The sequence below is a fragment of the Dendrobates tinctorius genome, unplaced genomic scaffold (assembly GCF_039654945.1).
Source record: "Dendrobates tinctorius isolate UK_male_01 unplaced genomic scaffold, ASM3965494v1 ptg000188l, whole genome shotgun sequence".
NCBI lineage: Eukaryota > Metazoa > Chordata > Amphibia > Anura > Dendrobatidae > Dendrobates > Dendrobates tinctorius.
Window position 1 is genome coordinate 5,198,441 of NW_027361855.1, and position 12,787 is coordinate 5,211,227.

A 12,787-nucleotide genomic window follows, 5' to 3' on the forward strand; every position below is an offset into this window, starting at 1 on the left:
CATGGTGTGGAGCAGGGTGCTCTCTGAAGTAGTCAAGTCTGCTCGCCTTGATAGACCCCCCGACGTTCTTGTCATACATGCGGGTGGTAACGATTTAGGGGTCAAGCCGGTGAGGGAATTTATTAGGGACATACGTTCCAATTTTTTGAGATTGTGGACGTCTTTCCTGGACGTGTTGACTGTGTGGTCAGATGTGGTACCCAGGAAGAAGTGGAGGCAAGCGAGGTCTTTAAAAGGGATTAATAGGGCTAGGGTAAAATTGAATCGAGCAGTGTCGGGATTTGTATCTAGGAATGGGGGTATTAGTATTAGGCATTTTGAGTTGGAATCAGGGGTCGGTAATTATTGGTTGGCTGACGGGGTTCATTTAAATTCTATTGGAGTTGATTTGTGGACATTGGCAATACAGGAGGGGATAGAGAGGGCATTGGTGGCTTTGGGGCACTCTCAAGCCTGAGGTGGTCAGGGCTGTTCGTGGTTGGCGGGGGTGGGGTTCTTGGAGTTGATGATGATTGGTCGGGGAAGGATTTGGAAGTAAAATTCCCGGCAGTTTTCAAATGGTATGGGGGATCTGGCTTTTTGGTTATGGGCTCTGGACAGGGAGCTCTGGTGGTTAGTCTCCCGGAACGGGAGTTACGGTGCCCTCGAGCTGGGGATGGACGGCTGAGGGTAACATGGTGGTCGAGTTTTCCCATTGGTTTTTTGGCCAAAAGGTTTTAGCCAGATCTTTTAGCTCCAAGAACCCTCTCCTCATATTTTGCATTATGATTGCATATTAATGCTTATTGTTAAATGTTATTGTTTGTTAATAAACTTGGCCGCTGTGGCCAAATTATTCAAAGAATTCAAGTAGTAGCGTGTGTTATTTTGAGAATGTGGATATCGGAGGGAGTCGGGTAGGTTTGGTAATGGTAAAAGGGAGAAAACTGGACTCACCATATGCAGTCATGTATATTTAGGGGTCTTTTATTTTCAAGGAAATGTTTTCCGTAACATAAGTGACCAAGTGATGTAGCAGTAAGGCTACGTCCACACTATCAGTATTTGTTCAGTATTTTTTCACAGCATTTGTAAGCCAAAACCAGGTGAGGAACAATCAGAGGACAAGGTATAATAGAAATGAGTGCACCAATTCTGCATGCTTGACCCACTCCAAGTTTTGGCGTACAAACACTGATGTGAAATACTGACTAAATACTGATAGTGTGGCCGTAGCCTTAGAAGTGGAAGAGGGAAAAGGACACTGGGGCTTTGAAACCTAGTCAAAATTGAGCCCTTGCAGCTATGCCACTGATCTTCAAGTAATGAATCAAGATACTGACCAAAATACTATCGTGGGACACTTCAAGTCTCAGACACTGCAAGACTTTACTACAGACACAATCTCCTTTTCACACTATTATGCCACTGAGTGACTGCAGATTTTAAATCATTTGTTTAAGCTTTCTTGCAATTTACAAGAAAAATCTCTTGCAACCCCTGGAAAGCTCACAGCACGCTGTGTAGCTCCTCAGAGATTTTACATGGCCTGTTAATTATCAATATTAATTATCTTTCTAACTTTTTAAAAACTTTTCTTTTAATTGTGGCTTTCAGGAACAGATTACTTTTAGCTCTCTTTTTCACCTGCTGCTTATACATCCAGTGTTACATGTGGATCTTGACTTTGGATACAGAGTGGCGATATTTAGCCCACTTTTGCAGGTAGGCAAGCAGTCTTTACAGTGGTGAGCAGGGCTTTTAATACTGTGTTCTTTATGCTGTAGCCACACTAATGGCAATATTACTCAATGTAGTCATGTAGGTTTTCTTCTACGTGGAGAATAAGACGGTTAATGCTTCATATTAAAAAATTTAATTCTTTAAAGGGAACATGTCAGCTGCAAAAAATGTTAAATGCCCGCACATATACTGGTAATCTGCAGGTAAATAAGTTAAACCATGCTTTGCTGCGTTACTGGAAGAGTGGCTATAGGGAGGAAATGATCTCTTTCGACCAAGTTACAAAGTGGACTAAAGAGCCAGTTGGCACGTCCGACGATAGGGCAGATGAGGCAGGAGTAAGGGCAGGAGCACACAACCATATACTTGGTCTAAGTGTAATCCGACGAAACATCAGATTATACCCGGATCAATGTTAGGTTAGGAAGCCATGCATATGTCAGATTTTTCCAATGTGAATAGGATTTTCTCAGATGAGCAAATAGTCTTCTGCGCCTAGCCTAAGGCTAAGTAATTCAGCCCTGCTTCTAATGTTGGCTTAGTCTGGTGAAAATGTACGTCGCAGAACAGAGCTGAAACTGGAGGCCAGCTGCAACGTACATTCTCTACGCTGGTTGTGAAACAGTTAATGGGACAATATTGATCAACTTCTGATTACAAGGGGGAGGTAATGTGAAGCTAAGAGCGGGTGGATCCTAACCCTATGTCATACCAAGATAATTCAGATTAAGTAAATCAAGCCATACCAGTATTTCCTTCAATGTCTCTGCTGAAGTGAACCCCTTGGCTTGATGATCGCTGCAATGGGGCATGTTTGCTAACACTATTCCAGTTCATATGACTGACATCAGATCGGGATCTGTTGTGTCCTGGTCTAAATTTTGGAATCTCTTCGTTGAGGGCTCCTGTGTCATTAACTGAACGAGGTCTGTCACGTCTGCGATGACAAGCAGTAAAAAAATTAAATGCGGAAGTGTCTTTTTTTTCTCCAGCCAATGATGATATATCTGAAAATGTTCGTCTGGTTGATGAAAAATCTTCTATGGCGTGAAAACCATTCTTTGCTTTGACATCAAACAGGCTACTTTTACACCTCTCCCAAATGATGCTTTGCTGTGAGTTGGCATTTTGACCATCAGCATGCTGCTTGATCTGATCAGATATGTCATTTCCCAGGAGTTCTGGAACTTCGTGAATGCCAAAGACTTCTGGCTGATGACCTACATGCTCCAAATTATCAAATGAATTGAAGAAGTCTTCCGTGACTTCAAGTGCTGGACTGATGTCGTCCACTTCCAATGCTTCCATGCTTTGCTGATTTAGTTACTCTCGATAAATTACTTGCCTTGATAGCCAACTATGACCAGATGAAACTGGAGTCATCTCAAGTTCATACCCTGTTTGAAAACAAAAAAATGACACATTCATTTCTAATACGTTACCGGCAAAAACTCATAGTAAATTCCTTACAAACAACATTTGCCAGACTTCATACACATCCTAACATTTACAGTGGGGAAAAAAGTATTTAGTCAGCCACCAATTGCGCATGTTCTCCCACTTAAAAAGATGAGAGAGGCCTGTAATTGACATCATAGGTAGACCACACCTATGAGAGTCAAAATGAGAAAACAAATCCAGAAAATCACCTTGTCTGATTTGGTAGGATTTATTTTGCAAATTATGGTGGGAAAATAAGTATTTGGTCACCTAAGAACATGCAAGATTTCTGGCTCTCACAGACCTGTAACTTCTTTAAGAGGCTCCTCTGTCCTCCACTCATTACCTGTAGTAATGGCACCTGTTTGAACTTGTTATCAGTATAAAAGACACCTGTCCACAACCTCAGTCACTCTCCAAACTCCACTATGGTGAAGACGAAACAGCTGTTGAAGGACAACAGAAGCAAAATTGTAGACCTGCACCAGGCTGCGAAGACTGAATGTGCAATAGGCAGGCAGCTTCGTGTGAAGAAATCAACTGTGGGAGCAAAAATAAGAAAATGGAAGACATACAAGACCACTGATCTTCTCCCTCGATCTGGGCTCCATGCAAGATCTCAACTCGTGGGGTCAAATGATCACAAAAATTATAAGCAAAAATCCCAGAACATGGAGGAACTAGTGAATGACCTGAATAGAGCTGGGACCACCGTAACAAAAACTACCATCAGTAACACACTATGCCGCCAGGGACTCAGATCCTGCAGTGCCAGACGTGTCCACCTGCTTAAGTCAGTACATGTCCGGGTCCATCTGAAGTTTGCTAGAGAGCATTTGGATTGTCCAGAAGAGTATTGGGAGAATGTAATATGGTCTGATGGAACCAAAGTAGAACTGTTTGGTTGAAACAAAACTAGTCGTGTTTGGAGGAGACAGAATGCTGAGTTACATGCAAAGAACATCATACCTACTGTGAAGCATGGGGGTGGCAACATCATGCTTTGGGGCTGTTTCTCCTCAAAGGAACCAGGATGACTGATCCATGTACATGGGGCCATGTTTCGTGAGTTTAAGAGTGCAAACCTCATTCCATCAGCAAGGGAACTGAAAATGAGACATGGATGGGTCTTTCAGCAACGAAGGAGTGGCTTCGTGAGAAGCAAATGAAGGTCCTGGAGTGGCCTAGTCAGTCTCCAGATCTCAACCCCATAGAAAACCTTTTAGAAATTTGAAAGTATGTGTTGCCCAGCAACAGGCCCAAAACATAACTGCTCTAAAGGAGATCTGCATGGAGGAATAGGCCAACATACCACCAACAGTGTGTGCCAACCTTGTGAAGACTTACAGAAAACGTTTGACCTATATATAACAAAATATTGAGATGAACTTTTGTTAATGACCAAATACTTATTTTTCACCATAATTTGCAAAATAAATCTTGCCAAATCAGACAAGGTGATTTTTTGGATTTGTTTTCTCAGTTTGACTCTCATAGTTGTGTTCTACCTATGATGTCAATTACAGGCCTCTCTCATGCTTTTAAGTGGGAGAACTTGCACAATTGGTGGCTGACCAAATACTTTTTCCACCACTGTATACTGCATTTCAGTAGTATTTGGGATCTACTGGGCGTCAAATGTCTATAGGAAGCACAAATCCTAAAGTTGTCCAAATGCCAAATGCTCAGGCAAAACTTTAAAGGGAATATGTCACAAAATGTATTTTTTCAACTATATGGAATTATGATAAAAAAGATTTACAACTGTTTAAAATTAACTGTTGTAGTTGTTACTTTTTTACTCAGCCACTGGGGGTCGCTATTTTTAGTTGCAGTTCTATGTCTGAGCTAATACAGCAGCTGGGTCTGATGCCAACCCTATCTCCATTATCGAGGTTGCCCCATCTGTGAGCTTGGCATGCCCCCTGGCTGGAGATGTATTTATACTGCAATCTTTTTATGTATATTTAATATTTTGGGATAGCGGTTTTCGGGTGAGATTAACCAATCACATTAAATCAAATGTGTTGAAAGCGTCTTTAATGATAAGACTATTGTATATGCCTCTAACATTTATGCATTCCACATGGAGGAAATGATGTAGGTGGAATGCAGTGTGACGCTGTGACCCGGAAATGGATATGAGGTAATACGTTTTTTATGACAGATTGTATATGCCTCATGCATTCCATATGGAGGAAATGATGTAGTTGGAAAGAAATGTGACGCTGTGACCCGAAAACGGATATGAGGCAATAGATGGAACGCATTTTGGAACCGGGACGTACTCGGGTATATGACTTGTGTTCCAGGGACCAGAAGTGATGCGGCTGAATGGCAGCGTGGTTCGGGGGGACCAGAAGTAAAGGCTGCGTTCGCTCGGGATTTTGTATACATGTGGATGGCGGACCTCTGGCGGGTAATTCTGAACAGGTGAAGGATAGTATGGGGAATGATTTCCCTTATCCACACTCAATTTAAGCGATATGAGGAATGGGGTTTTGCTAATGATGAATGTGTAACAGGTGTTTTGAACCTTTCTTTGATATATATAGGAGGGGTGGTGACCATTACAGGTGCTACTGCCTCTTGTCCTGTGTGGAAGGATATGCTGCCCAGTTGTTCCCGACAATCGGTGCCAATCCCCTGATCAATCATTATATTGTAGAAATGCGTTGTGAGGTACCCAGGGTCAGTCCAGGGCTGGCTAGATAACAGGGCTAGCTGTGGACTGCCCTTCTAAGGGCAGGAGTCTTGGGGACCAGGGACAGCCAAAAAAGTTAGGGACTGACAGGGAATAGACTGGACTCCAGACTCTCTTTTTTCGGTATAGGAGAAAAATCAAAGAAAAGAGAATATCAGAAAATGGTGAGATTGTTCCTTTTTTAATCTCCAAAACCTTGAATATTTGAACTGAATGGTTTCTATACAAACAAGTCTCCTTCATTTTTGATTAGGAGACTAAGGGTACCGTTACACTAAGCGATGCACCAGCGATCCCGACAACGATACGGATCGCTGGTGCATCGCTAAGTGGTCGCTAGTGAGCTGCCACACAGGCAGATCTCACCAGCGACATCGCTGGGGTTTGCTACTTACCTGTCAGACGCGGTGATCATGACGTCCTCCCGCCCGCGTCCACACGTCGCTCGTCGGCGCCACAAGAAGCCCAGCAGGAAGCGCCCGACGAGAAATGATCCAGGACGTTCTCGCGCGATCAGCGATAACCAGCGGGGGGAGCTGATACAGGAGATAGGGTTGGCATCAGACCCAGCTGCTGTATGAGCTCAGACATAGAATTGCAACTAAAAATAGCGACCCCCAGTGGCTGAGTAAAAAAGTAACAATTACAACAGTTAATTTTAAACAGTTGTAAATCTTTTTTATCATAAATTCCATATAGTTAAAAAAAATACATTTTGTGACATATTCCCTTTAAAGTTTTGCCTGAGCATTTTGGCACAAAATCAGTGACATTACAGCGATATTGCTAGCGATATCGCTATGTGTAACGGGGGCTTTAGATTATAAGTTTATAACCTATATATGGTGAAATGGTTTAAATTCTTGCTTCTTTTCAAATATAAGCTGGACTTCCCAAACAGGCAGCATGCTAAATAATTGTGAAATATAAGCTAGACTTCTCAAACAGGTGGCATGTTCAATAGAACTGTATTTTAATTTTTTTGTGATGGGAAAATTTTAACGTTTTTATAGAGGTGGTAGCCTCTTCTTAAAAATTAACTAGTAAAGGTTGTTTTAACAAACACTTTTTGCTAAATAATTCTTTTCTATGTGGTAGATATGGTGAAGGAAGAGTTTTTAGACAAAACATTATCTCTTTGGCTATTTACCAAACTAGACCCCCTAAGAAACTCATCAAGATGTGTGTTCAGAACTTTGAACCCCCAAGTGCTTCACAGAAGTTTACAACGTAGAGCCATAGAAATAAAAAAATCATATTTTTTCCACAAAAATGATCTTTTCGCCCCCAATTTTTTATTTTCCCCAAGGTAACAGAAGAAATTGGACCCCAAGAGTTATTGTGCAATTTGTCCTGAGTATGCTGATGCCCCATATGTGGGGGTAAACCACCGTTTTAGTACATGGTAGAGCTCTGAAGGGTAGGCGCACCGTTTGACTTTTCAACGCAGAATTGGCTTGAATTGAGATCAGATGCCATGTCTCGTTTGGAAAGCCCCTGATGTGCCTAAACAGTGGAAACTCCCAAACCCTAACACACCCTTAACCCTAATCCCAACCCTAACCATAAACCTAACCCTAACACACCCCTAACCCTAATCCCAACTGTAACCCTAACTTTAGCCCTAACGGGAAAATGGAAATAAATACTTTTATTTTATTATTTTTCCCCAACTAAGGGAGTGATAAAGGGGGGTTTGATTTGCTATTTATAGCGGGTTTTTATGTTTGGCAGCTGTCACACGCTAAAAGACGCTTTTTATTGCAAAAAATAGTTTTGGCATCACCACATTTTGAGAGCTATAATTTTTCCATATTTTGGCCCACAAAGTCATGTGAGGTCTTATTTTGTGCGGGATGAGTTGATGTTTTCATTGGTACCATTTTCGGGCACATGATAATTTGATCACTTTTTATTACGATTTTTGGGACATAGAATGAACAAAAACCAGCAATTCATGAATTTCTTTTTGGGGCGGCGTTTATACCGTTCCGCGTATGGTAAAATGGATAAAGCAGTTTTATTCTTCGTGTCAGTACGATTACAGCGATACCTCATTTATATTTTTTTATGTTTTGGCGCTTTTATACAGTAAAAACAATTTTATATAAAAAATAATTATTTTTACATCGCTTTATTCTGCGAGCCATAACTTTTTTATTTTTTTGCTGATGACACTGTATCGCGGCTCGTTTTTTGCCGGACAAGATGTCGTTTTCTGCAGTACAATATTTATTTACATCTGTCTTTTTGATCGTGTGTTATTCCACTTTTTGTTTGGCGGTATGATGACAAAGCAATTTTTTGGGCCTTTTTTTAAAGGGTTCACTAAAGGGGTTAACTAGTGGGACAGTTTTATAGGGCGGGTCATTACAGACGCAGCAATACTAAATAAATGTACTTTTATTGTTTTGTTTTTTTACATAAAGAAATGTATTTATTGGGGAATTTTTTTTCTTTATTTAGGATTTTTGTAAAAATATTTTTACACATGTATTTTTTTTTCACTTTTTTACACTGTCCCAGGGTGGAACATCACTATATAGTGTCAGATCGCTGATCTGACACTTTGCACTGCACTGTGTCAGATCAGCGATCTGACAGGCAGTGCAGGAGGCTTCTCAGCGCCTGCTCTCAGCAGGCACTGACTGAGATGCCACCTCCCTGCAGCACTTGGAAGGACCCCGTGGCCATCTTGGATCCGGGGTACTGCAGGAAGGAGGCCCTCGGAGGCCCTCTCTGCCCGATGCTCCCTTATGCCATCGAAACACTGCGATCATGTTTGATCACAGTGTGCCAGGGGTTAATGTGCTGGGAGTGGTCCCTGACCGCTTCTGGCACATAGTGCCGGGTGTCAGTTGTGATAATCAGCTGACATCTGGCCGCAATCAGCTGCGCTCCCCCGTGACGTACTATCCCGTTCACGGTCATACGGGCCCAGGTCACCTGGTAGGGATAGTACGTCAAATGTCAAAAAGGGATTAATGACCTAGTGGATGAGATTGAGAGTAAAGTGTCAGTCTTTAATATCCTACTTAGATTGGTGTTGTCAGCAAAGACTGACACTTTACTCTGACCTTGACATTACAATACTGCAAAATAGATTAAAAAATTCATGAGCCATGCACAAAAGTGAACAAGTCGGTAGGACAGTGTTCACACCACCCAAAGACTGAAACACAGAAAAAACACAGTCTAACAAACGTGTAAAAATACTCTCTTGTAAAATATATATATAACAGTAAACAGAAAGTGCTAGTAAAAAGATGATAACAAAAACAGGGTATTTAGTTGATATATTTTTTGCAAAAAATGCATCAACTATCAACTAAATATCAACTAAATACCCTGTTTTTGTTATCTTTTTACTAGTACTTGCTGTTTACTGTTAGGCTAGTTTCACACTAGCGTTCTTATGCGCAGCGCAGGGCCGCCGCTATGCACCGCCCCCAGCCGCACCCCTCCAGTCAGTTCCTCCTCTGATCACATGAGGCTGCATGCGATCAGGGTATCCTATATTTAGCCTTGGATACGCTAATCGTGCACTGACCGTGCGCTGGTCTGATTTTGCTGGCGCTGCGCCCTTTTGGAGCTGCGCCCAGTGCACAAAAACGTGCTGTTGTATTTTTGTGTCCTGGGAACAACGCCAAAAGGGCGCAGCGCCAGCAAAATCAAACCAGCGCACGGTCAGCGAACGATCAGCGTATCCAATGCTAAATATAGGATACGCTGATCACATGCAGCCTCATGCAATCAGAGGATGAACTGAACGGAAGGGGCGCAGCCAGGGGAGGGGCTTAGCGGCGGCGCTGCGCACAAGAACGCTAGTTTGAAACTAGCCTTATATATATTTTTTACAATAGAGTATTTTTACACATTTGTTATACTGTGTTTTATCTGTGTTTCAGTCTTTGGGTGGTGTGAACACTATCCTACCGACTTGTTTACGTTTGTGCATTGTTCATGTGTTTCTAATCTATTAGTTTCTAGCTTCTGCAAGTTTTGGGAGATCCCCGCCCCTCTCTTGTGAGCCATGCACATAAAAAGCCATCTTGCACAACGTATCCACATCAGGCATCACCTTTCTGAATCTTCCTTTATATACTGTAGATACTGTTCACATGATCAGGTTTTAGGCTAAGTGCACACGTACCGGAACTCTCGCGGAAATTACCGCGAGGATTCCGGAATTCCAGTCCGCGGGAAAATCGCATTTTAAATTCCCGCGATTTTCCCGCGGAAAAACTAGCATTTTGCAAGCGTATTTAGCTTGCAGAATGCTAGCGTTTTCCAAGCGATCTGGAGCATCGCTTGGAGAACTGATTGACAGGTTGGTCACACTCATCAAACATAGTGTTTGACAAGTGTGACCAACTTTTTACTACTGAGACCGCCTATGCAGCATCAGTAGTAAAAGATAGAACGTAAAAAAAAATAAAAAATGGTGTTATTCTTATCTTCCGACGTCCCGCGCAGCCGTTCCCAGTAATCCTTTGCGAAAATGCCCGCGATGACGTCCGTTCTCGCAGGATCGTGATGTCTCGCGGTCATTCGCGATGACGTCGCGTGAATGACGGCGAGACTTCGCGATCCCGCGAGAACGGACGCCATCGCGGGCATTTTCGCAAAGGATTACTGGGACCGGGAGCGTGGAGAGAAGCGGGAAGACTGCGCGGGACGTCGGAGGGTGAGAATAACAATATTTTTTATTTTTAAATTCTATTTTTTACAGGGATATTGTACCCAAAGCCCGGAGGACAGTCTCCTCTCCTCCGGACCGTGGGTACCATCCGCAAATGTTCTGCTTACTTTCCGCATGGTGTGCACAGCCACATGCGGGAAGTAAGCGGAACAATGCAATCCTATGGGTGCGGGATCGCCGCGATTCCGCAAATTAATGAGCATGCTGCGGTTTTTTTAAAAACCACAGCATTAGCACAGCATTGCGGAATCCCATAGGAATGCATGAGATGCTTATTTTTTGCGTTTTCGCGGCAAAATCGCGCAGTTAAAACCGCTGCGGAAACGCGAAAAAAACGCCACGTGTGTACTCAGCCTTACATTGGCTAGCACTGTTCTAAGATGGGTATACCTTGATGTTGGTGGAGTGGCTTAGTGTACATTTTTTGCAAAAAACGTATCAACTAAACACCCTGTTTTTGTTATCATCTTTTTACTAGCACTTGCTGTTTACTGTTATATATATTTTTTACAACATAGTATTTTTACACGTTTGTTTCAATATTGCAAAATATCTGGATTACATACCTGAATCGGCAAACACTTGGAAAATGAGATTTAATGTTGAATAATGCACCTGGGACAGAGTAATCCTATTGCTGCATCTACATTAAATGGTAGCATACTTTGGACTACAGAACAGGAGAATGATTTCGGTATTCTAGATACAAGCTGAGCAACAGTACTCAATGTCAAGCAGCAGCCGCAAACCAAACAAAAGTTTAGGATGTATAAAGAGCTGTAAAAGCCTTTGGCAGCGGCCGAATGTAAATGTTTAAGGAGCTGCACTGCACATCTCTTTCCAATACGTAATTTTGCATTATCAAAGCATTTTTTCAGGCCAAGGCTACTCTTTTTCAGGCACTGTATCATGCCGAATCCTAACAGTGTGCATTATATGCACTGTCAGCATTAAGCTCTGCTTGCTGGTTTGCTAGACCATTGGTATACTGGTGGTCATATGCTGACTAACTTCTCTACTGGCGTCTCTCAATACTTTGCCACTAGCATTCAGAGAAGTAGGATTATTAGCTTGTCAAGAATGCAAATCGCATATCATCATGTAATGACCGGTTGAACAGGCAAACAGAGCCAAATCCAAGAAATAAAATATCAACTAATTCATGGAAATTTGAAAAAATAAATGTTTGAACATGCAAATCTCCTTAAAATCACATTTTATTCCGATAATCACTAAAAAACACCTTCCCAGTGAAATATGGCAAATGACAAAAATCAAAAAAAGACCTGGTCTAAAGTGCTGTACAGCCCTATACTAAGGCCTAGCTGATACCTTCCTGGCCGTGGAGGTTGGCACCCTAATAGTATGATATTGGCGCCCCCACTCAACGAGGACTATCCCTCGCTTCCCCAGTGATCCCTAGTATCACAGAGGGGAAAACAATTCTTAGATAGTGCAGAAATGAAAAAATCAAAGTGCCCTAGGACTAATGCAGACCAGACACAAATATCAGAATATAATGATAAAAATGCATATTACCATATCATGATGTCATGCAACCTAACATGCCCTCAAGAGGCATAATAAACAGCTAACCCCACTTGGGGAAATAGAAACGGTCAGATACATTGAATAGATAATAGATGGTCACTTATCATGTCTATGGAGAACCCTCAACGCGTTTCCCCGCCGTGGCGGTTCATCAGGAGGTATAACCGAAGCTTTGGGCTTCTTTAAATGTGGAGATTGCACAAGATGTAAATATACGCTTCAATGTAAGACCTTTACGAGCTCACACAATGGAAAAACCTTTTACATCAGGGACTTTGGAAATTGCAGATCAACAGGTTTGGTCTACAAGGCTACATGTACCTGTCCTTTGTACTAAGTGGGAAAGACCACTAGAGAAATGAGGGTGAGGGTGGGTGAACACCTGGGGGATATCAGGAATAAACGTGATACCCCGGTCGCCAGACATATCAATATGGTACATCAGGGCCGAATAGGTGACATCACCTTCAGTATGATTGAACTGATCAAGCCAAGGATAAGGGGAGGAAATCTGGATAACTTTATTTTGACACGGGAATACGAGTGGATGTTTAGGCTACAGTCCGTCTCTCCAGATGGAATGAATGAATACATGTCATACACCTGTTTTATATGATCGACTTCCTGGTTGGCAGAATTTGCTCTTTGGTGGATGGGGGTTATATATA

At 42.2% G+C, this 12,787-nt stretch overlaps 1 protein-coding gene across 3 annotated transcripts in view; it reads right to left on the bottom strand.

The window, feature by feature from the left end:
* Positions 1-12,787, bottom strand: part of PLEKHM3 (pleckstrin homology domain containing M3) — a 1,535,517-nt gene that overhangs the window by 1,398,870 nt on the left and 123,860 nt on the right. For all 3 annotated transcript variants that reach the window (XM_073552250.1, XM_073552252.1, XM_073552251.1), the window contains exon 2: positions 2,469-3,119. In XM_073552250.1, the coding sequence (XP_073408351.1) occupies positions 2,469-3,030 (562 nt within the window). In that variant the 5' untranslated portion in view covers positions 3,031-3,119. The remainder of the gene's footprint in view (positions 1-2,468; positions 3,120-12,787) is intronic.